Here is a 25,612-nt window from a genome sequence, read left to right on the forward strand (position 1 = left end):
TGCTCATCAATCAAACACAACTAATCGTATAGGTGGAGTCGGCAAGTAACCAAGGGTCAATTATTCGCACATTAAGCTAGGCCACTACGTTGGGTATGCAAACAACCTTGAGCGACGCTGGAGCCCGGTGGTGCTGCACAATGAATTGCAACAAAAATGGCATTTTCGTGTTTTGCCAAGGGCATTTTTGGCCATCGACCTTAACTATTTATAACGCAGTTAGCTTGTAATTAGGGTTAAGAGATTTTTCAGAGAAAATAGAGAGGTACACTAGAGAAAACTTGTACTCCGTACTTCATTAATTTTCATTATAGTGGATTGGTGTGACTCCCGTGGTTTTCCTCGCGTTGAGGTTTTCCGTGTAAATCTGTGTGTTCTTTCTTTTCTATTCATTACGCACTGTTTCGTTTTGTTGTTTGATTCATTTGGTCGTGATTTCCAAGATCCATAGGGACGTTATGGATTGAACGTGTAGTTCGATTCCTAACACAGTAGAGTTGCGAGGAAAGGTAAACAAAGTATGAAAATGTCGGGGTTTTTTTTGTATTTTTTTTGTTTTCGGTTTGTAGAAAAACTCTGGGACTCCCATCTCTAACTTTTCCACTATGATTAACTTTTCTTTAAAACTTGTCCTGTAAAAGTCACCATATTTTATATAAAAATAATAATCTTAGTTTCCTACGCAATAAACAATTTTTGTTCAAAACTTTCTCATGAATGCAAAAAAAAATACAGACTGGGACTGACTCTACTAAATGTTTTCTTGCTTCCCTCATCAACCAATGGAAACCAGTCATCAAGGACTCAAGTCTAGTTAGTCAAGTACGAATCCCATACAGTTTGGTCCACTTTTGAATTTCGTGGGCCAATCCCGGGCTTACAACAATGATCAGAAACATTCATTTTGTAAAGCTCGTCAAGTTCTTCAAGTTTGAGAAGAATCATGTTCATGGAATACTTTTGATTAATGACATATCTAAACACCTTTATATAGAATTTCTCTTGAACAAAATGTAATGTGCACATTTATCTACAATTTCATAGCTTTTACTCTATGAATTTTTCGAACTTGACAAACATTTTGGGACATACTAGAATAAAAAAAGTGGACAAAATTCTTTGATCGAAAGAATGCAAAAAAAAAAAAAAAAAAAACTTTTCCTTTTCAGTTACTACATTTCGCCGAAAAAAGAAGAAGAATCCTCTGGTGTCAATTTTACTGAAGACTGGCTTAAAGCAAGTGGGAAGAACTCAAGGGCTGAGTCAATGGTTTATGGTCATTGAAGTTTCAACTTTGATTTGATGTGGCATGCTTAGTGAGAGGGAATGAAGTTCTGATTATATATAACATGCACTCTTGGAAAAATGAAGTTTAAAAATATCAACACATAATTAAGATTTTATTGACTATGAGTAGAAAATAAAAGATATTAATCAGATTTTTTTTTTAGAGAAAAACATCATAGGTACGTACGTTGTTGGCTCATCAATCAAACACAACTAATCTTATAGGTGGAGTTGGCAAGTAACCAAGGGCCAATTATACGCACCTTAATCTAGGCCGCTGCGTTGGGTATGCAGACAACCTTGAGCAACGCTGGAGCCCGGTGGTGCCGCACAATGAATTGCAACAAAAACGGCATTTTCGTGTTTCGCCAGGGGCATTTTTGGCCATTGGCCATACATATTTGTAACGCAATTAATTAGCTTGTAATTAGGGTTAAGAGAGTTTTCAGAGAAAATAAAGAGGTACGCAAGAGAAAACTGTTCTTAGAGACACGAGAGAAAACTTGTGCTCCATTAATTTCCGTGTAAATCTGTGTGTTCTTTCTTTTCTATTCATTATGCACTGTTTCGTTTTGTTATTTGATTTATTTGGTCATGGTTTCCAAGATCCGTAGGGACGTTTTGGATTGAACGTTTAGTTCAATTCCTAACACAGTAGAGTTGTGAGGAAAGGTAAACAAAGTATGAAAACGTTTGGGTTTTTTTTTTTTTTTTCGGTTTGTAAGAAAACTCTGGGACTCCCATCTCTAACTTTTCCACTATGATTAATTTTTCTTTAAAACTTGTCCTGTAAAAGTCACCATATTTTATATAAAAATAATAATCTTAGTTTCCTACGCAATAAACAATTTTTGTTCAAAACCATCTCATGAATGCAAAAAAAAATAATAAAAATACAGACTTGGACTGACTTTACTAAATGTTTTCTTGCTTCCCTCATCTCACAATGGAAACCAGTCATCAAGGACTTAAGTCTAGTCAGTCCAGTACGAATCCCATACAGTTTGGTCCACTTTTGAATTTCGTGGATCAATCTCGGGCTCACAACAATGATCAGAAATGTTCATTTTGTAAAGCTTGTCAAGTTCTTCGAGTTCGAGAAGAATCATGTTCATGGAATACCGATCAATGACATATCTAAACACCTTTATATAGAATTTATCTTGGACAAAATGCAATGTGCACATTTATCTGGAATTTCATAGCTTTTAGTCTATGAATTTCTCGAACCAAACAAACATTTTGGGACAAGCTAGAATAAAAAAATGGACAAACAAATTGGAACAGAAGGAATATATAATTGGGAGAATGAAAGCAGACTTAATCGATTTTAACTTTGGAAAAGTTGTTCCTCCAAAATTTCAGCATTTACTTTCAATTTCCTTGCACCAGTCTCTTCTTCAGATTCAAAACAAAGTAAGCAGCGAAATTTGCTCCGCCACATACCTGAACAACACATGGCCCTGTCGTTGCCGCCTTCATTTTTTCTTTTCATGCCTATTGTTGTTTTCTTGCTTTGGGGTTCAGTACCCGACTCTGTGCACGGCGGGAACGAGACTGATCGGCTAGCCTTACTAGCATTCAAGGTGGAAATCACCGGCGATCCCCTCGGGATACTAAATTCTTGGAATGAATCCATCCACTTCTGCCAATGGGTTGGTGTAACGTGTGGCCGCCGGCACCAGAGGGTCACTGAGTTAATCCTTTCGAATGGCAAACTATCAGGGCCCATTTCTCCACACATTGGAAATTTAAGCTTCCTTATGTGGTTACGGTTACAAAACAATAGCTTGAGTCATGACATCCCCCAAGAACTCGGCCGCTTACACAAACTAAAATTCATGTCACTGTATAATAATTTAGCTACCGGTGAAATTCCAGCCAATATATCTCGTTGCTCTAGTCTTATCTCCCTCGAGTTTACTCTAAACAGGCTAACGGGAAAAATTCCAACGGAGCTCGGTCGCCTATCCAAACTCCAGAGATTGTATATTGCACAAAACAATCTAACAGGAGGTGTGCCTGCAACTATTGGTAATCTATCATCTCTGGCGATCCTCTATATATCCGAAAATAATTTTGGTGGGAATATACCTGATGATCTAGGCCGATTGACAAACTTGGAAGCTTTTGCGTCAGCGGATAACAGGTTGGTCGGTACGATTCCTTCCTCATTATTTAATATCTCTTCCATTACGAGCTTCGATATCGGAAACAACCAAATCCATGGGACTCTTCCCTCAAACCAAGGAACTTCACTTCGTAATCTCCAGTTCCTTGGAGTTTGTTATAACTCTTTGACTGGATCCATTCCTAGTTCAATATCGAATGCCACCAACCTATATAACCTTGGGGTGAAAACCAACAATTTTACTGGGAAAATGCCTTCTTTGGTTAATCTGCGTAATCTTCGGTGGTTAGGTGCTTCTTATAATCATCTAGGAATAGGGGAAGCAGATGACTTGAGCTTTCTCTCCCCTTTGATCAATGCCACCAATTTGGGATGGTTGGAACTGGCAGACAACGGTTTTGGAGGTGTGTTTCCGGAAGTAATTACTAATTTCTCCATTGGGTTTAGGTATGTAGACTTGCACGACAATACCATGTACGGGAGCATCCCAAGAGGGATAGTGAATCTGGTCAATTTGGAGCTATTCGACATAGGAAACAACCATTTGACAGGTAACATTCCTGTTGATTTCGGGAAACTTCAAAACTTGCATGAATTGTTGCTTGGAGGAAATAGATTCTCCGGTGACATCCCGTCTTCTTTCGGAAATTTATCCTTGTTACTAACTCTGGATATATCAAAAAATAATCTTCACGAAAGCATCCCATCAAGTCTGAGCAAATGCCAGATGTTATTGAAGCTTGTACTCGCTGAAAACAGTCTTAGTGGCACTATACCCAAACAAGTTGTTAGTCTCTCATCACTGATAAATCTAGACCTATCTCATAACAACTTGACTGGTGTCATCCCTGTGGAAATCGGGGTTTTAAAAAATCTTGAAACACTAAATGTTTCTAACAATATGTTGGTTGGGAATATTCCAAGCGCCCTTGGTAGCTGTGCGAAATTGGAATCGCTTAATTTGAACGACAAGTTCTGGGGAGTTGTTCCATCAACTTTGAGTGAATTGAGAGGCTTGGAGGAACTAGACATTTCTATGAATGATTTCTCAGGAAAAATCCCAAACTATTTCGAGATATTTATTTTCTTAAAAAAATTAAATATATCATTCAATGATTTTGAGGGAGTGGTACCAAAACAAGGCATATTTAAGATTGCAGCAGCTATTTCTATTGAGGGAAACAAGAAGCTTTGTGGTGGTATACCAGATTTACAACTGCGTAGTTGCCAATCCAAGGGATTCCCAAGGAAGAAATTTACTCAAGTTGTGAAATTGGTACTCCCATCGTCTTTTGGGCTTGTATGTCTATTAGTGATGATGTACTTCGTGCATCTTCGTTGGTTTAAAAAGAGAACAGAGGTACCATCTTTTAAATTTTTTGGCCACTCATTTGCTAAGTTGTCCTATGGGAGTCTAGTTAAAGCAACCAATGGGTTCTCTCCAACCAATCTAATCGGCATGGGTAGTTTTGGTTCGGTGTACAAAGGATTTCTTGATCTTGATCATGGTGAAAAACTAGTTGCTGTGAAGATATTAAACCTTCAATTCCGGGGAGCTGCCAAGAGTTTCATTGCTGAGTGTAAGGCCTTAAGGAGCATTAGGCATCGGAATCTTGTAAATGTGATCACGGCATGTTCAAGCGTTGACTATAAAGGTAATGATTTCAAAGCTCTGGTTTACGAGTTCATGATCAATGGGAGCCTAGAGGAGTGGTTGCATCCAAATGAGAAAGAAGATGATGCTCACGACAAGTCGCGGAGTTTAAACCTTCTACAGAGGTTAAATATTGCATTTGACGTCGCTTCTGCACTTTTTTATCTTCACCACCATTGCTCAGAACCAATAGTTCACTGTGACTTGAAACCGAGCAACGTTCTTCTTGACGATGATATGGTTGGACATGTAGGTGATTTTGGGTTAGCAAGATTCCTTGTAGATGTGACACGTATTTCTTCTGCAAATCAATCAAGTTCTATTGGCTTACGAGGGTCATCCGGTTATGCAACTCCAGGTAAATGTACCCCTGAGACTCATTTTGTGTTTCTTTTCTCCTTCGTTTCAAACGGTTTTTAGATTTAATTCACTTCTCCTTTGAGTCTGGTAACCCATATACAGAAATGAAGCTGCTGGTTCTTCTGTTTTACTTCTCACTGCATCATCTTGCTTCAAAAGTATTACATGCAGTTGAGTTAAGCATAAAGCTTTAAGTTTCAAGATTGTTTCTTTTCTCATTGTTATTGCTTTCAAAATTTCTTAACTTTAATGGTTTCTTTACATGATGTACTCACATTTTTTATTCGGGAGTATTTTGTAAACATTTTTCTAGGCGCCGCTATTCGCAGCCTTTTATTTTCTCCCGCAGCCCATTACATTTCGGTAAATGGTTGTTGAAAATCATAAATAACATTTCGGTAAATTGCTGTTGAAAACAAGATTATATTTCGGTAACTACATGTCGAAAATATGTTCAACTTTCGGTAAACAACTGCCGAACATGCATTTTCGGTAAACATCTGTTGAAAAAAATATTATATTTCGGTAATTGGATGCTGAAAATATATCTCAATTTCTGTAACTAACTGTCGAGTATAATTGGAAATTTTTAACGGGCTATGGGAGTAAATAAAGGGCTGCGAATAGCAGCGCCGTTTTTCTATCGTCTTTCGTGCAGTTCGTAATTCATTTGGGTTAGGGAATATTTTCACTACAAATGGGCCACGTGCTAACGTCAAGAAATTATAATAGCTTACTTGGTAGTATTAACCAGCATTCAAAAAACACAGTCTACCTAGGTTTCTGTTACTATCTTTCTTTTTCCAGAAAGTATCACAATGGAGATAGACTTTTTAATTTTTTTATTACGTGAGTACCACAGACCCAACCGGAGGCGGACCGAGTCATTCCAAAGGAGAGCCAAGTTTCCAAGAACCCACAACCGAACCAGATAATTAAGGGGCTATGGTTAGGTAATAGCTACTAAAAAGAATTTAGATCCCAGTTCTCTTTGTTTTGATGCTCTGATAATTAAGGGTTCCTTCTTGTATGCACGGGTATAACCCTTGGCTTTTGTTATACGTCTGGTTAAGGCTTTTCAATGGAATCTACATTTACCCAAACAAAATCGAAGTGAAAGCGTAATTCAAATTAGGCACTTCAAATGACACAAGCAGAACCAAATGTCGTTATTCCAGCAAAGAAGAGATATTTGCAGATGTTTCTTTACTATTCCTTGAGAGGCTCACTATCAAGCAGATTAATTTGTAATATTTCTTTATCTATATGATGGATGAATTGTAGAGTATGGCATGGGAAATCAAGTATCAACGTCGGGTGATATGTACAGTTTCGGTATTCTATTATTGGAGATGGTTACAGGGAAGAGACCAACAGATACCATGTTCACGGGTAGTCTGACTCTCCACAACTTTGTTGAGATGGCTATGGCTGAACAAGTAGCAAACATTGTTGATCCAACACTGTTTCAACAAGTGGTAATGGGAGAGGCAAGCTCAAGCAACAGCTCTCAGAATCAAAGCCCGGCTTGCTTTCACGAAGTTCAGGAGTGCTTGACTTCAATTCTTAAAGTGGGAATAGCTTGTTCAAAAGAACTACCAAGAGATCGACCGGATATCAAAGAAACAGTTACTCAGTTGCATGTGATTAAGAACACTTTTCTCGGAGTTGGAGTGCACGGAAGAATGAGAGCTAGAATTGCAGCTTGATCATGTGCAGGTTTGAACCCCTTATACATTCCAATAACTACTAGAGAAAAAAAATCTGCACTCGCCAACAAAACATCGGTTGTTTCAGCTGTTGCTTATTACTTACATAAACATTTTAGTTTCGTTCAACTTCACCCAGGTTCCTAACAACCATAATGTTTTCATCTCCTCTTTTCGTCAATTCAAATTAATACTAGCTCTCACGTGGTCTGCAGCTATGAACAAAACGTAGGATTTCCATTTCGAGGAGTGCTAGGGACAAAGAAAATTGACAAAGAAAATACCCTTAAAGTGTACATGAACGGCTCAGATTCACTGTGCAGTGAATCTGAGCCGTTCATGTACACTTTAAGGGTATTTTCTTTGCATATTTTCTTTGCACCTAGCATTTCTCTTTTTGAAAACAATAGTGAAGAGACAACAAAGTTGGAACTCTAACGCCACATTCCAATTCTCAGGATAAACAAACCTTACTTTCATAATTAACTTCAATGAGGCATGTTCTTGAATAACCTCTGCAACTATCATCAATTGGAGGATGTGGATGTGTTCCTTTATCCTTCTTTCTTTTACAGAAAATTGGTGTATATGCTAGCGCTTTTATGTATATATTCAATTATGTGCACAAAACCAACCCATTTTCCAAGCTGCCGCATCTTCAACTAAAGCTATATATTCTGTAAGTGATTATCTTCTCTCATCAAACTTCTTCAATAACTAATTTTCCTTCTTCCCTTGTAGGTTCTTGAGGTTTGGTGGGTCTTGAAGGAATCTATTCCGACCACAACTTTGTGATACTCCATATTTCTTTTTTGTATGCATTAATACAGATGCTAGTTTGTTGTTTAATTTCTGTGGGTTTTTTTTTTTCATGTTTATGTTCCTCTGGTGTTTTTTGTTTGTTTCAAGCATGAGAATTTTTTCATTTAAATGTACTATAAGACTTATATGTCATGTCAAGTGGACTCCAATAGCTTATGAGCAACAATAATGATTTCCACACAAATTTTTGTGCACATATCATATACATACATTTTTGTAGGGTTCATATCGGGGTCCTACCAAATAATCCAAACAGCTCATTTTTTTTAAAATATTTTTTGAGAATTCCCGTAAAAAATCAACTCCAACGGATAGCGGTAAGGGCTTTCTCTGAAATTGTAGGGTGAATCATTCCGTTTTGCCCTACGATTTCTGAGAAAGCTCTTACTGATATCCGTTGAAGCTTATTTTTTATAGGAGCCCTCCAAAAAATATTTTTAAAAAAGATGAGTGATCAGATCATTTTATGGAACCTCAATATGGGTCCCACAAAAATATATGTGCATGATATGTACACAAAAATATGTACAAGTAGCATTGTTGATTGTGTCTTAATTATAAGGCACGGATCTGAAAACATAGGCTGCAATGGAATCCTCAAAACAATTAAAAAACAAACAAAACCTTAAAAAAAACACACACACACACACACACAAGTACTGCACTCCCGAAGCAGCAGCAAAAAATTACAAACTACTCGTATTTTTTACTGTTTACAACAATACCCGTCAAAGCCTTAGCCCAATTTCAAAAAATTCGAAATTACTATTTACTTCCAACCGCCAAAGCTGTAGAGACCTGAATTTTCGAAAATCGTTTAAAGGATTTATTAATGTTAAAATATGGAATAAATGAGGAAAATGTAAAATTTGTTGGATTTATTTGATTTGGAACTTAAATGATAAGGATTGAAAGTGGATGGAGTGCAAGTGTGATTAGTATGTGTCCTAGTAAATGTGTGTGTGTTTGTGTGTGTGTGTGTGTGTGTGTTGGGGGGGATTAAAATCCCCAATCCCACTCTCTCTCTCTCTCTCTAACTCCCGATCTCTCTCCCTCGATCTCTTGGCTCTCTTTCTCTCTCTCACTCCTTTACCCAAATTTCACCAAAACAACTCAAAGCCCATTCAAACCGACCTTCAATCCTTCTTCTTTACGCGTTTTGGAGCATTGGTTGTGCCAGATTGAGCTCAAAGTAGGCGTACTCCTCTCGGTGACGACTTTAGAGTTAGGGCTTGATCAATCTCTTTGGGTTTCGATCTTTGGATTGAGGTAGGGATTTCTTACACACTCTATATGTTTATGAGTTGATTTTGTACCTTAAATCGTGCCTATGGTTGCCGTTGTTGTTGTTGTTGTTGAAATCCTTGAGATTTGTAGAAAATCTGCTTGAACAGGCATCTGTATCGATACTACTCTGCTCAGTATCGATACCAGAATCTCTGGAACGTTTCGAAGCCCATTTGTATCGATAGTAGTTTGGCTAGTATCGATACAAATAGGCTTAGGGACAAATTTTGCTGTTTTATTCCAAACTCCATTGTTTTGACCCTCAATCACTTCTAACACCTCCAAACTCCATTGTTTTGACCCTCAATCACTTCTAACACCTCTAAAACACCTATAAACCATCTCGAAGCTTGGTTGTTTATCGAGTAAGGATTCGTTGATCGTTCCTGTTCCCGAGACGCTCGTTGGACGTAATCGTAGTACCATTGTAAATGGAAAATGTATCGTATAATTGTTTAGGAGTACAGTAGGCTTTACGAAGTGTTGTGCTAATTAAGTATGATTGGTAGAGGTGAGCCGACCGAGTGAATTGAAAGGTATCATAGAAATTCGTGTCCTCATGATTCGCTTATCCTCCAACTCCATAGGTGTTCGTTCCATGAGATCTAAGTTTCTATACTAGTATGTCGTATGTCATAGAGTTGTTATGGGTAATAAGTTCCTTGGGGTATTGTGATATACATGGGGTAAGGAGTGTATTTATTTATTCGCCAATGTTATGATATGGTTGATTGTTTGGAATGCTTTGAGTTATGAGTGATCAATTGACGTATGGATATAGTGAGATTGGATACACGGGTATCACCATTCAGTAGGACGGCCGAAAAAGTGAGATGATCAGGCTGAAAACGAACAGACGGTTATGCGATGTGCGTTTCCGCTAACCAGTAATTTACGATACAACAAACAGACGATTATGCAATGTGCAATTCCGCTAACCAACAATTTATGATGTAATGAACAGACGGTTATGCGAGGTGCGATTCCGCTAACCAACGAATTATGAAATATAAATTGGTGTTTGTTTATTGAGGAAGGGACAAATGAATGATTTTATCAAGATTTTGACAAAAAAGGATTTTGGGTTTTGGAAAAAGGATTTTTGATATATAAAATCCTCCAGCATTCCTGAGTGAATCGACAGTTTCCAGTATTTGGGCACAAATCAACGGATTCTGGTATTCAAGCTCGAATCATGGAGCTTGACTCGTATTGGTCTGGTTTTGTTTTCACAAATCATTTTGCAATCAAAAGGAAAGTTTTAAAGGAAATAGATTGATAATCAGTAATGTGAAATTGAGATAGATTGTGGTGTTCACGCATGAAGTAAATGAAGTGGTTGAGAATCTATTATAGATTTGTTCAGTTTGATGTGAACTTAGTACAGCTTCTAGTTTGACATGTGCTTGATAGGAATCTCGATGAGATGCTTAGAATGTTGAAGTCAATGTCCGTTTGTCTATTGTGGTAAATCTTTGTTGCTCACGTTTGTTCATTGAAACTCATTCATTTCTAGTGCATATCTCATCGCGTATTCATATAGCGTGTGTAAGGATTTCTGTACTGGGCACGTATTTGCTCAAACCTATTATCATTTAAGGTACAATACAGGGGCAATGATTTGAAGTGCATGGAGTGCATGACTGGCGTCTTATTTTAAAAAGTTATTTTTAGGATTTATCTATATGTGTGTAAAATAAATTGTATTGTACTGTACTGGAATGCCTTAGTTTGAAACATTATAATTGTAGACAAGTTTGAGGATTCGGGAACAATATTGTATTTTAGGGTATCGTATGTACTACTGTGAGGATTTGTATTTCAAAAGGTATTGTTATTTATATTGAAAGTCGAGGGCGTGACCAAAGCACTATCCTAATTTTGGGAGAGAGAGAGAGAGAGAGAGAGCGGGGGTGGGGGTGTAATTTGAAAGTAAAAATGGGGGTTAAAGTAATTTTTAAGAAATAGTGAAAAGTGGAACTTTATTGTATATTTATTTACAACTAAAAAAGAGTTAAAAGTAATTTTTACAAGTAAAAATTAAAAAAAAAAAGAGATTAAAAGTAATTTCGAATTTTTGAAATTGGGGTTAGGGCATTGGCAGTTGGTTATGGGGTTGATTAGTAGTGTGTGGTCGAATTTCTAAAAGAGAGAGAGAGGGGGGGGGGGGGGGGGGGGGGGGGGTGGGTAGGTAAAATTTGAAGGGAAAAAAATGGCATAAAGTTATTTTTGTAAATAGTAAAAAATAGGGTTAAAGTAATTCTTGATAAATAGAAAAAAAATTATTGTATATTTATTTACTACTATAAAAAGAAAGAGTTCAAAAAGTAATTTTTGAAAGTAAAAGCCAAAAAAAGAAGATTAACGCCTTCCGTTAGCTCCATCCGTTACAAATTGACGGAATTGGACAACGGCAGCCTAATTGTTAACGGAATGATAAGTTCATGTGTCTTTTTGTCATTAATTAAAATTCAGGTATTTTTTGCAAATCAGCTGAAGGTTTAGGGGCTTTTTTGAAATTTTCCCTTAAAACTATCCAAACTATATTTTTTTTTTTTTTTTTTTACCAATATTATATATGATAAGCACCCGAGAATGTAATGCAGGGTGCGCTAGTATTTAGTTTTAGTTAAATTTAGTTACTTATTAGTTATTATTAACGTTGTTTGCTCGTATAGTGTCTAGTCCTATTTTGTAGGTAAATCGCCAAAAAGGGAGCTTTCGTTGCACTAGACAAGGTTTTGCCCGAGCAGAAGTTGACTTGCCAAGGCGGAACCTGTCATCGCCCGAGCCGAAGCAGATTTGCCCGAGCAGAAGCCCGATGGCCAGAGCAGAAGTTGAAGTTGCCAAGGCAGGAACTCATTTGCCCGAGCAGAAACCCGATGGCCAAGGCAGAGGCAGAGTTGCCCGAGCAGAACCCATCATTGCCCGAGCAAGAAGCAGATTTGCCCGAGCAAGAGGAAGGCGGCCAAGGCAATGACCCACTATTGGCCTCGGCAGCGATGTAAACTTTTACATCCCATCGATGCCGAGCCCCTTAGTGGCAAATACCCCTTAACCACTTCGGCAGCGATGGGACAAATCATCTTCCATCGATGCCGAACCCCATAGTAGAGCATTCTAAGGCCGTTGCCATCGATGCCGAGGGGCTTAAGAGCGGATTTTCTGAGCATCTTGGGAATATTCCAGGCGCGGACCTTCGGAGTATAAAAGCCTTTGTCATTATTTTGTACAAACAAGTAGACTTAGATTTGCTTACCTAATTTTAGATCTAGAATTAGATTCAATTTGCATTTTGAATTGTTCTTGCTGTTCTTCATTTTTCCAGCACTTATATTTTAATTTTCTGCCCTTAGTTGTTAATTTTTGTTATTGTTGCCTTAATTAAAGTTGTTTATTTTCTCCCGATCTATCTTAGTCTCTAGTTTAATTCAAGTCTTGTTATTTCATTATGGTAGCTAGATTTTTGCTTGCTCCTATCTCTCTAGATATGGGTGAGTAGTTTCAAGGGTTAGGTCATGGGATGATTAGCATCTCATGGCCCGGGCGAAAATTGCATTTTACACCCAATAAAGCTTCAAACTTTGATTTGAAAATTGATGTGGGGTTCGGGTTTGTTTGATAAATCACCGAGGTGTTAACCTCTTTGATCTTGTGTAGGTGGGAGCGTCGACTACCCACCACATAAGATGCTTAGAGCTCTTTCGCACGAGGTATTTGTCAAATGAATTCTAGAGCTAGCTTGGTTCTCAAATCATTCGATTTTCCGACTTGAGAACTTTAATCAAGTATCTTAAATTGTGTAATTGGGTGAAGAGTGTAGTTTAGCTCGAGTCTTGGGTGTTAATAATTCCTAGACCTAGCCTATCTTTTCCCTAGTTAATTCGCTTTAATTTAGCCCTTTTATTTCCACCTTTCAAAGTAAAACAAAGTTGGCCGTCTAAAGGCCGAAAGCCCTTACTTGCATCTACAAATCCGACCAAGCCATATAATATTTCCCTTGGGTACGATCCCGGATTTCCGGTTTATTATGCTTCAACCGACGTGTTAAGCCCTACGCTTGGGGTATTATTCCGCATTATTATTATCATCGGAGCGAACGAAGCAATATACATCAAGAGTTAGCGGAAAATTAGTAAGTTAGCCTACAAGAGGTCCAGTGGCTGCCCAGAACCCCAACCAACCACCTCTCATGGAGCTCGAAACCAAGCCTCCACTAAGGAAGGCAGTGGATGATACCAACTGCGCTCCTTTTTGTTGTTCTGCTCTATCATAAACCATATGTTCAACAGAATGCGATGAACCGTAAAACCGGTCCGGACCGAACCGATCCGTACCTTTTGGTTTTGTCCGTGGATTAATGGTCCGGACACGAATTGAAAAATTAGAAAACCATGACTCGCGGTTCGGTCCACGGATTTTCATTATGAAACCATGGATTAACCGAACCGGACTGTGAGATATTTATTTTATATAAATAATATATATATGTGTGTGTATTTATATAATAAATTGTTAGTAATGTTAATAATTTTTTCCACCAATTTTAGTATTTTATCTTAATAATGGGATATAGTGTAAATGAACATAAAATATAAGGAGTAAATGTAGTTTTTTCATATAAATTACGGGTAACCCTAGTTGAGTATCAGTAGTTCGTTTTTTTTCCGACTCTTTTATATTATGTAATGTACTATAATGAGACAATCCTACTAGTGTTTTAGATTTTTTTGAATTTGATTTCTAAAGTAAGCCTTTGGTGGTTTATGTAACAAGTACTTTCTGGTGGTGTTAAACTTAATTCTGAATGTCACCTTCTTCTCTTTTTATTGTGGGATGTATGCTTGAGATTTATTTTTGCTAAAATCCGTGGACAAACCGTAACCGATTCGCGAGTCACGGATCGGATTGGAACCGGACCGTAGAACTTTTGGTCCGGACTGTTATAGCTAGGGAAGAAGAAAACAGAAATGCAGAGAAGAAAGATTCAAGTTTGTATTATTTCTTGGAAAAATTACACACGTCCAAATATGGGGACTCCCCATTATTTATATCCACTCCCTTACATTTCCCTCCACTCACTCCTAACTAACTTCTCATCTATCTCCCTAAAATCATGGAAACACAGAATTACCATTCTATCCCTAATTACTAGCCTGGACGTAACATTCCCTGCTGCTTGAAAACAGCCTTGTCCTCAAGGCTGGAAATGGGGATACTTTGCTTCAATCTCTGAATGATCAACCCACGTAGCATCTTCTGGAAACGAGTTCATCCACTGTACCAACCACTGGACCGCAGCCTTATTTCCCCTTTTAACCATTCTCCTTTCCAAGACTGCCACAGGTTCCAGTTGCAAAGCCCCTTCTGGACCAATTGGTGGAAGAGTAGTTTGAGCTACCACATTAGCCCCAAGTTTCTTTTTGAGCAAGGATATGTGAAATACGGGGTGAATTTTGGCAGCTGCTGGTAAGTTCAACCTATAAGCCACTGTACCAACCCTTTCCAACACCTGATATGGGCCATAAAATCGTGAGGCTAGCTTCATATTTTTGTGCAAAGCCACTGTAACTTGCTTGTAGGGTTGTAGTGTCACGACCCTGACCCGCCCCTTGAGGTCGTAATCATGACAAATGCCAGTGATTTCTCACTAAGGCCAAATCACAAATCAAATATCATCTAAGCAAGCGATGATCAAAAGGGGCTAAACATAACAGCGGAAGCAAAAGTTAACTTTTATTGATAACAAACCAAAGTCTTACATAGGTTTACAAACCAAAAGGATAAACCTCTCAGAGCTGTGCTTACCTACAAATTTACAAACTAAACAAATCATACACAAAGCTAAGTGATCATGAAGTATAACTTTCTTTTCCAAATATACAACACATCTCAAAAGTAAACACTCTGCCACACTACGCGTCGCTTCCTGAAAGGTGGAAAAGAAAATTACATAAGCCAAAGCTCGTGTGAATGATTAATACTTAACTCACATGCCTTCCATGGACAATGCAAAATAATTTGATAATTTTTCAAAACAAGGAACTCAAAACCATAAGCCAAATATAATGCACATTCCGCTATTCAAAATTCAAAAGCTACCAGGCGTCCCCGGTAGTGGATAAGCCAGACGTCTACGCATTATCCCAAAACACATACCAACCTCAAACACCCTTGCTAGCCATTAAGCCGTGCCCTAGCAAGACCGGACGTTGGGAATGCCATTAAATAGATTCGCAAATATTTCACAAATAGGTCCACCTTTCATTGGTATCCATGGAGTACACAATTTATAAAACATGTTCAAATAAGCACGATAAGGAAAACAAGTTCAAAACCATGTGATTTAGGTATTAAATCACTCACCTCGATCCACGTGACGACTCGAACTTCCTAAAACATTCAATCAAATGGAAACATGTTTAGACAATACTCAATGATTCTATTTATGCTCAATACAATGCCCTAATAGTGTTTAAGTTCAATTCAATCCAAATAAATCATACTCCCTTTCATCTTAAACCCAAAAATATTGACACCAACGCCAAAAGATCACAAACTTACCAATCTTTAAAACCCATAAGGACCCATAACCAATAGCGTCATTTAGCTATAACAATCGATGAAAAACCCGCAGCCCTGTACGCTGCCCAAATTTCCAGATTACAGTTCAATCTTCTAAAAATCACCATAAATCGAGTTCTTAATATTTTTGAGTGATTCTAGTCCCAATAGTTGGGCAATTGAATGACCTTGGAAAGATGTAAAGGAACCCTAGTCAAATCTGCACTCCAAGGGTGGTTAACCAGGGGTTTACCGAGGCTACACGAATCTGCCCGACAGATTGACGTACCTCCACTCAATCGATCATAACTTTTTGTGTAGTTAGAGTTTCAAGACGATTCCAGTGGCAAACAAAAGCTAATTTCAAGACCTTCAAACCGAGATAAAGTTTGCGTAAAAAGAACATTGGATGAGAAAGTTATGGCCATTCGAAGTGGGCTGAAACCCAGAAAATGAGACAGATTGCAGACCAGATTTCAAAAATCCACCATTAATTCAATTCTCAACGGTTTTAGGTGATTCAAGCGGCATTAGAACGGGCTCTAAGTCTACTCTATTTCATACGAAGGAACCAAAATTCAATCATGAGTTTAAGAAGGCGTAAAACCCCAAAAACAGAGACCCTGTTCTGCAGAATTTCGGAAATGGAACAAACAACCTCAAACAACGAAACAAAGCACGATCTAGGTACGTAAACACCGTATAAACGCATAACAAGAGTAAGAGATCCCTACCTCATGGGTTTTGAGCAAAACCCGAACCTTTGACCAAGTCAACCAAGCTCCCACGCGGTCCGATCATGATTTTTCTTGGATATTCGGAAAGCCCATGCGCCGTATAATGACTTTAATTCTTGGGCTTTGTTCGGAATCACGCTCTAAGTAGATGAAATCGAGGAGAGAAGTGGAGGGAGAGTTTCGGAGGGAGAGAGCCGAGAGAAAGAAAGAAAAAAAAAGGAAAAGGGGAAAAAAATAGTTTTTTTCCTGTACGCCCATATACATATACATATATACTTATCACACTTTCACCCCTGTACTTGCAATTATGTCACATTGATCCCCTAATCTTATAACCATGCCTTTATTCAAATTTCCACAATTTACGTCATTACTCGATAATTTTAATATTTCTTAAAAAAAATACGGCCCTAAAATACGGGTCTCTACATGTAGTCTGAGGAACACCCAATCTCCCACTGTGAATTCCCTTTTGGATCTTCCCTTGTCAGCATAATGTTTCATCCTATGTTGGGCTTGGGACAAATGCTCCTTTAAATGTTTGATGATAGCAGCCCTTTCCCTCACCCAATTTCCCACCTCAGCTACTGAAGAAGACTTGGAAATGCAAAAGGTATGGTCAGGAGGCTCTAGACCATAAACTGCAAAATAAGGAGTAGTCTTGGTAGCTGGATGATAGGTAGTATTATACCACCACTCAGCTAGGGGGAGCCACTTAGCCCACTGCCTGGGATAGTCTCCAGTCATACACCTAAGGTAATTCTCCAAGCATTTGTTCAAAATCTCTGTTTGGCCATCCGATTGGGGATGATAAGCAGTGCTAAGACACAGTTTACAGCCTTGTAAGGTAAAAAGTTCATGCCAAAAATGGCTAGTAAACACAACATCCCTATCTAACACAATAGTGGAAGGAAGACCATGTAACTTAAACACTTGATCAAAGAATACCTTGGCCACATCTTTTGCTGTATATGGGTGTGAGAGAGCCATGAAATGTCCATATTTTGACAATCTGTCTACTACCACAAAAATCACCATCCGGCCTTGAGAAGCTGGTAATCGCTCAATGAAATCCATTGAGATATCTGACCAAACCCTGTCAGAAATGGGAAGGGGTTGCAATAATCCTGGATACTTCACATTTTCACTTTTGTTCCTCTGACAAGTATAGCATTCAGAAACAAAATGTGCCACATCTTGCTAGAGCCCCTTCCAATAGAAGGTCTTGTGCAATCTCTTTGTTGTCTTGCCTATTCCAGAATGTCCTCCCAAAGTTGAAGAGTGGAATTCATGAATTAGTTGTTTTCTGAGTGGAGAATCCCCAACTACCAGTCTGCTATGGTAGGTTAAAATACCATGTGCCCAAGCATATCCAACATGAGTTTGGCCTTGTTAAAGGTCTAAGATCAACTGTTGAATGTTAGCATCTGTTTCCCAACTTTGCTTAACTTCTCCTAACCAACTAGTAGACACACAAGACAATGCATGAATCATAGCTATGGGATCTGTAGAATTGATTAACTCCCCTCTCCTGGACAGAGCATCAGCAGCCTGATTATCCTTACCACATTTGTACACTATAGTGTAATCAAAACCCAACAACTTGGTTACCCATTTTTGCTGAAAAGGTGTCCCCACCCTTTGCTCCAAGAGGTATTTCAAACTTTGGTGATCTGTCCTTATGAGAAAATGTCTACCCAATAAGTAATGCCTCCATTTTAATACTGCCAGCACCACTGCCATCAGTTCCTTTTCATAAGTAGAAAGAACTTGATCCCTTGTTGAGATTCCCTTACTTCAATAAGCTATGGGGCGCCCATCCTGCATGAGGACAGCACCCAATCCTGTTCCACAAGCATCAGATTCAACAACAAAATCCTTACTATAGTTGGGCAGAGCAAGTACTGGTGTTGTAGTCATAGCAGCTTTGAGTTGGAGGAAAGCTGTAGTGGCCGCAGGGGTCCACACAAAGGAATCTTTATTAAGCAAACCATGAAGTGGGGAGCAGATCTTACTGTAATTCCAGATGAACCTCCTATAATAACCAGTGATTCCCAAAAATCCCCTCAGCTCTTTGATGTTAGTTGGTTCTGGCCAGGAATTTATAGCTTGTAACTTTGTTGGTTCAGCAGAGACGCCCTTAGCTGATACCAAATGTCCCAGATATTCTACCTCAGTTTTACCAAACACACATTTAGTCATTTTAGCAAATAGTTGGTGTTGTCTCAGCAATTGTAAAGTGAACTGCAAATGCTGTAAATGGGCCTCCCAAGACTGACTGTATACCAGAATATCATCAAAAAATACCAAAATAAATTTCCTCAAATAAGGCCTAAAGACTTCATTCATGAGGCTTTGAAAAGTAGAAGGAGCATTGTAAGCCCGAAAGGCATTGCCAAGAATTCATAATGACCATCATGAGTTCTAAGTGCAGTTTTGTCAATGTCAGAAGAATGAACCCTTATTTGGTGGTAACCTAACCGGAGATCCAACTTAGAAAAGAACTTTGCTCCACATAATTCATCCAAAAGCTCATCGATGACTGGTATGGGAAATTTGTCCTTAACTGTGGCATTATTAAGTGCCCTATAATCCACGCACATCCTCCAAGTGCCATCCTTTTTCTAAACCAAAAGAACTGGTGAAGAGTATGGACTAACACTAGGCCTTATTATTCCAGAATAAAGCATTTCCTTTGCTTCTTTCTCAATCTTAGTTTTTTGGAAGTATGGATACCTGTAAGGCCTCACATTTGTTGGTTCAGTTCCTGGCTTGAGAGGGATGCAGTGGTCATGTGACCTAGGGGGTGGGAGTTCCTTCGGCTCCTTGAAGACATCTGCAAATTCTGAAAGTAAAACTCCCAAGTCCTGTGGAGTGTCCTTTTCCCTCATACTACAGTCAGCTTGCAACAAGCAGATTTGAGCTACGGCTCCTTGAGGCTGTTTTTGCAAAAGCTTCTGCATCTTTCCAAAGCTCACAATCTTCATCTCATCATTCTTCCCTCATCTTAAAACATGCTTTCTACCATTGAGGTGAAATTCCATGCTAAGGTTCTTAAAATCCCACTGGACTGGGCCCAATGTTGCCAACCACTGAATTCCTAAGACCATATCACACCCCTTCAATTGCAATATTTGCATATCAGCCTGAAAATTGGTTCTTTGCATCTCCCATTGAAATTTTTTGCACATGGCTGTACTCATCATCCTTGTTCCATCAGCATCTGATACTGGTAAGGAGTCAATGTCCTCAATTTCTATGTTAGCCCTCTTGACCACTTCTGGATTTAAGAAGTTATGAGTACTTCCTGAATCAATCAAAATTATAATGAGCTTCTTCTTAACATTGCCTTTGACCCTCATGGTTCTATAAGAGATTGAACCAGTTAAAGCATTCAAAGAAATCTGAGGTTCTTCTCCAGGCATCTGCTCCATACCATCCTCTTCATCTTCGTCAAGAATTGGGTTTTGATCCTCCAGTTGTTGGTCATCCTCAACACCTTCCAACACATACAGTTGCTTCTTTTTGCACACATGCCCTTTAGTATACTTTTCACTGCACGTGAAGCATAACCCTTTTGCCCTCTTTTCCTCCATTTCCTTTGAAAACTCCTTCCTGGCATACCCTCCATTGCTCACAGGTGGTCTACTTACAAAAGATGGATGATTTCCTTCTGTTTTGGTTCCCACCCTAGTTTTCTTGGTAATGGCCTCAATACTTGTTTCTTGAAGTTTTGCCAGTCCTATTGCCTGGGTGATAGAAGTTGGCCGAAACATTAACACTCCTGGTTGGATTTCATCTTTGAGACCACTAATGAAGCAGCTAACAAAGAAAGTTTCAGGAAGATTTTGGGTCTTATTTGCCAAGATTTCAAATTGCTATTGGTAAGCTCTCACAGTACCAATGTGACGTAATTTGGTTAAGTCTCCCATTGCATCTTCATATGAATTTGGGCCAAATCGTGATAACAACCCTTCTTTTAACAATTCCCAAGTAATGAATTGATGGCAGTTTTCGAACCACTGGAACCATTGTAGCGAAGAATCTTCTAAATGCAGGGATGCCAATTTGACTTTATCAAGATTTTCTATAGCGTTATACTCGAAATACCTTTCGCATTTATACAGCCACCCATGGGGATTTTCACCATAGAATCGAGGAAACTCAATCTTAGCATATCTCTGATTAAAAATAAAGGGCGTATGAGAGGAATGGTCTGACCTGAGAGAATTATTCCCAAGAACTTGAAACCCTAATTGAGAAAACCCTGGTGGTTCTTGACGATCCGTGCAAAACCCGCCATTTTGATTTTGAGGCGGTTTCCCGCAGACGTGTCCTGCCATCTGATCATACTTCACACTCATGGCAGCAATCAATTCCTTGATATCCCCCAAGTCCTTAAGAGAACTCTTGATTTCCCCAATTTCCATCGCATGTTTCTCGTTGGCTTCTTTCAACGCTCGCAGTGCTTCCTCAAATTTCCGAACCTCCACTGTTCTAGTTCCATCGGCCATGGTGAACACAGAGAAGACTAGCCAAGGACCGTACGGCTCTGATACCAATGTTATAGCTAGGGAAGAAGAAAACAAAAATGCAGAGAAGAAAGATTCAAGTTTGTATTATTTCTTGGAAAAATTACACAGGTCCAAATATGGGGACTCCCCATTATTTATATCTACTCCCTTACATTTCCCTCCACTCACTCCTAACTAACTTCTCAACTATCTCCCTAAAATCATGGAAACACAGAATTACCATTCTATCCCTAATCACTAGCCTGGACGTAACACGGACACGGATTTCATTTTGTAAAAACCGTGACTAACGGTTCGGTCCTTGGATTCCTAGAAATCAGAACCGAACCGGACCGCAAGCAGCCCTAATTCTTAACGTATCCATCAACCAAACAGCAAAACAAAGTCCATGTGCGTCTCTAGACTATATTTTAAATCCATGTATACAGAATACGAAACACCACACGCAGGTATTATTAAGTGACTTCTCAAACTAAAACACAAATAAATACTGATTAATGGCCACTGATACAACATAAAACGACGCTAATTCTAATCTTACCCGGTGTCATATTGCAAGTCTTGAAGGATATTTCACACCAAAAAAGAAAATCCCTAGTTCTGCATACGGGGGAAATTGAAAACAACTTTTAAGCAGTTCCCAGAAAGCTAGGGGGACTAAAATACATTTCATCTTCGAATGTCAATCCCCTAAAATGTGAAAAAATGGAATATACATCGGACCCAAAAAATGGATATAGAATCAATAAGGTTGGAGCTGATCAAAGACAGCATCTTCACAGAAAATTATACTCTCCGACTGAGAACGTGACGTTGCATCATCTGCGTTCTCCCATTTTCTTCTCTTACAATTACTGTGGCTGGCCGATTTGCATTTGAGTAGAACCGAGGAGGAAACAACAAAGTTAACCGCTTAAATCAGGGTGTTCCAATGCTAAATCAGCAATTCTGGGAGAGCTTGCACTTGGTGGTAGTATGCATCCGAAAGAGAGTCCTCAATCAGTCAACGAAACATCAGGATGTTTTACCATGGTGCTAAACAGCAGTCTTGGCAAACCTGCAATTACTTGGGTAAGAAAAATGAAATAGAAAAGTTCAAGAATCTAACGGCTCAATTAGTCTCCTCTGCCATTGTTCATAGCACACACGCACACAGAGACAGTAAATTGAACATCAAGATACAACAGATCATATATTCTGGTTACCTTTAAGTACGAAGCCACAAGGGTTCCAAAGTCACAGGCTTCTCACTACGTGTGTGACTTCCTGGAGTCCCCACAGGAGGTGCATGTACAGTTATTGGAAGCACCCACTCGCACTTGTCTCTTCCCTCTATCAGAAGAGGATGCTCGAATCTACCATGAAAGGGGAGAGGGGAAAAAAAAAAAAAAACAAATAAAGGGAGAGAGTTGAGAGATAGAAAACTGAAACATAGCTATACAAACAAGAAGAAAAACAAGGAGCTCTATAGCAAATATTTTGACAACAGCCAAAACATAAATTCCCTAGTTGTAAAAATTCTATACAAGACCCCGAGACCAAACTACTACACACAAACTTGGGAAACTTTGCCCCAAGTCAGTTCCTTGTGTGGTCTCATAAACGTGTCATACCTAGTCCAATCCACATTTTTTGGAGTGGTGAAGAACTCAAAACGAAGAGCCCAATGCACAGAGATACGGGGAGTGGAAAAAGACATTGGCCCATCCATGGGAATGGAAAAGAGAAAGCTTGTCTGCAGCAAATCAGCAACAACCTCGTGGTGATCACTCTGAACCTACGTAATCCAACAAAAATTGAACATATTATTCTCAACTATAGTGATAACCACACAAGAAATAAGCAAGACAAACAGAAGTATGGCTCTGATAAATACTTTGTCCCTAAGGTGGAACCTCAAGGGAAAAATACATTTGTCGCACTCTATGATCCACAAGTTTCTAGTGTCTTGCTGCACTTACATCCCCCACCTTTCCACAAGATCCATTCTGACAAATTCAAAAATATTTAGCGAGCATGCTACCAAGGCATAATCCAGCTCTTAAATACTTGTTCAAACTCCAAGGCACGGTAGTCTACGACAATTTTGGAAAGGAGGAGGTTCCCGATCCTATAGCAGTGACTTCCAAGGTGGAACAAGGTATTTGTATTTAGCTTTCAACATATCATGCCAACTAACAGCATTTGAGTTCTAAGTTCTAACAATAAAACTGGCAACCTCATTATGATTTGTGGGACCACTTAATTGGCATTGTTGAAAATCGACCACAAATCTCTATTCCTGCACTACACGATGAGAACAAATAGACTAAGCCTATTTCTATAAACATAGAAACTAGCAGCGCTTGACATCAAAAGGTCTATGTAACCCACAACCCACAGCATCATCTTCTCGACATGTTTCGGATCCAGGTGTCATAAGGTGGCAGTAAACCAATAGAGTATCTCCCTTTATCCTAGTTCTCCTTTCTGGTATGAAGGCAAATCATGTACACGGTGCCTTGTCCTCAAGCCTAAGGAGTTCAAGGACAATCTCCTAGCATACTCGATGAAGCATGAACCATCCTCCTGAGTGCCTCCGCTGACCTGACACCACCATACAGCTGACACTTTTCACAGGGCTGCACAACCAGCTTACCCACTTCCTCCATTCCACCAGAGACAACAATTTTAATGGTTTTGAAAAACTAGTATAATTCAAAGGCAATTGACAAACATAAGACCCTAGCAGGAACAAATTTATACCCTATGTCAAAAGTAAGAACTAAAGTATGGATTCAAATATGCAACACAATAACAAGTTGGTGTATGCACGATCATTTTAAGCATCACAGCTTCGAGTCGAAAGTATACCTTTGTAATTGTTGGGGAATGTCTCCTAGAAGGGTGGACAAAACGACGATTTATAGTCTCAGACATTTCCAGTGTTATTGAAAGCTGAAACACAGTGTACTTCTAGTCAAATCAAGAGTGGCATAAATTACACAAAACAACAGGCCAATGTGAGTCAATGAAAATTACCTCAAGGCATCTCCTTGACCCTTCTTCATTGAAGAAAGTAAGAGTACCGCCTATCTGTTAAGAAAGGTCAGAATAAAAATCTACACAGAAGAAAAGAACAGGCACAGAATGGATGACGAACAGCAATTACCATATCACTGAAGTAATAAGATGAGTCAGAGCTCTTCGGTGAAAATCTAAGCAGAACTTGGTCATCCAATCTGATATTGTAAGATCTTCCTCGAATAAAGTTTTCTGCTGCAGGAAATCTTGGCAGCAAATAAGTTTTCTAGGTCTAATATCTTAAACCATGGCAAATAATAACTCAAACCTACATAGAAGAGATAAAGCAACGAATTACATGCTAATGGTTCAACAGCTCCGGGGACAGATGCTACTCTTAAATCATCATCTGTGGGAAGTGATTTTGAATGTTTTAACTGCTGACTTGGAGATCCCGTGGCTGAAGACTTCCGAGGCGTTAAAATATCTGTTTACAAGGACTTCCATCACTCAAGTCTCAACAAAAAGTGTTTTACATCCCTTAATAGCGTAGCTTTATAATTCAAGACAGATAGTTCAAACACTCATGGTTATCATAAACCTATGGGACATAATTCAAAAACTGTCACAAAAACAACTCTAGAAACCTAATTCAATCGGAAATTTCAACCACACTGATACTTTTGGAAGCGGCAAAACAAAATTCAAATTCAACATAATGAAGAATATAACACTCTAGAACAGCTTACCCCCACCAGAATCGTATAAGACCTCAGCCACAGACAGCTGAGGAAGGGGCATGTATGAATGTATGCTAGTTCGCTCTTTGAGGTAAGAAGCATCAGGGTTTGAAAACCTTCCAACAGATGACTGCAAGGATAACGAACTCCCAAAAGCAGTGTGTAAGTTTTCCTTGGTGGGGTTATAGGAAGACACGGAAGAAATTTCATCCCTTGAGCTTTCATAGCCCTCCTCAACTCCATCATATGCTTCATTGGGTGTAGCCTGTAAGAAGGTGCACAATAGGTCATAGCACAATCCAGTCCTTGAATCCACTCATATTCAAATTTGTAGAAAAAATATGATCAGTTAAGTACCCTATTGGCATGCCATTCTTGTACTCCAAAAGAAAGAAATATTTTCCACTTCCTTCACCCCCTGTCCCAAATTGCTTGCCTGTTTTGGGGAACGTGCATTTTGCAAGCAAAAAATAACGTATTTATGAGAATTTCTTTTGAAAAAAAATTGCCCAAGTTTTTCTTCTCAATGAGATCTTTAAATTGGGGGAAAAAATCATGCTTATACATTTTTTTTATAAGTAAATAATTATACTAAAAAGAAGGCATTAAGAGAATGCCACCCGTTTACAAAAAGAGGTCACAAGACCAAAAAAAAAAAAAAAGCCCTATACACTCCCATAAGAATGGAAAAGCTCAAACCAATCTAAAAATTGGTCAAGAGAATGATAACATTCTCTCTTGTTCTTGTTCCAACTATACAAGCTATTCACCAAAGAACTATTG

General features: G+C 38.8%; 3 protein-coding genes across 13 annotated transcripts in view; 1 reads left to right on the plus strand and 2 right to left on the minus strand.

The window, feature by feature from the left end:
- LOC131330049 (uncharacterized) overlaps positions 1-25,612 on the minus strand; it is a 58,612-nt gene that overhangs the window by 25,694 nt on the left and 7,306 nt on the right. Inside the window, exons 6-14 of one of the 10 annotated variants that reach the window (XR_009200941.1) lie at positions 24,839-25,094; positions 24,448-24,576; positions 24,238-24,344; positions 24,108-24,161; positions 23,940-24,023; positions 22,700-22,863; positions 22,302-22,441; positions 21,753-22,152; positions 21,510-21,712 (exon numbers count right to left, since the gene is read on the minus strand). Coding sequence is in view for 8 of the 10 variants with exons in the window: in XM_058363527.1 (XP_058219510.1) it covers positions 22,082-22,152; positions 22,302-22,441; positions 22,700-22,863; positions 23,940-24,023; positions 24,108-24,161; positions 24,238-24,344; positions 24,448-24,576; positions 24,839-25,094 (1,005 nt within the window). In the remaining 2 variants the exon portion in view is untranslated. Of the gene's footprint in view, positions 1-21,509; positions 22,153-22,291; positions 22,442-22,699; positions 22,864-23,939; positions 24,024-24,107; positions 24,162-24,237; positions 24,345-24,447; positions 24,577-24,838; positions 25,095-25,612 lie in introns of those variants that run through there. The other 9 variants (XR_009200942.1, XM_058363529.1, XM_058363527.1 and 6 more) reach the window with 9 other exon arrangements.
- Positions 2,523-7,996, plus strand: LOC131330038 (probable LRR receptor-like serine/threonine-protein kinase At3g47570). 2 transcript variants are annotated; one of them, XM_058363512.1, is made up of 4 exons: positions 2,628-2,703; positions 3,221-5,430; positions 6,717-7,151; positions 7,883-7,996. In XM_058363512.1, the coding sequence occupies exons 2-3, from the start codon at positions 3,669-3,671 to the stop codon at positions 7,139-7,141; spliced, it is 2,187 nt and encodes a 728-aa protein (XP_058219495.1). In that variant the 5' UTR covers positions 2,628-2,703; positions 3,221-3,668; the 3' UTR covers positions 7,142-7,151; positions 7,883-7,996. The 2 variants fall into 2 exon arrangements, with proteins under 2 accessions (XP_058219494.1, XP_058219495.1); XM_058363511.1 differs by having other exon boundaries at positions 2,523-5,430.
- Positions 18,349-18,753, minus strand: LOC131328577 (uncharacterized mitochondrial protein AtMg00860-like). The gene has a single exon (XM_058361506.1). The coding sequence runs from the start codon at positions 18,751-18,753 to the stop codon at positions 18,349-18,351; it is 405 nt and encodes a 134-aa protein (XP_058217489.1).

This window comes from Rhododendron vialii, chromosome 6a (genome assembly GCF_030253575.1).
Source record: "Rhododendron vialii isolate Sample 1 chromosome 6a, ASM3025357v1".
Classification (NCBI taxonomy): Eukaryota; Viridiplantae; Streptophyta; class Magnoliopsida; order Ericales; family Ericaceae; genus Rhododendron; species Rhododendron vialii.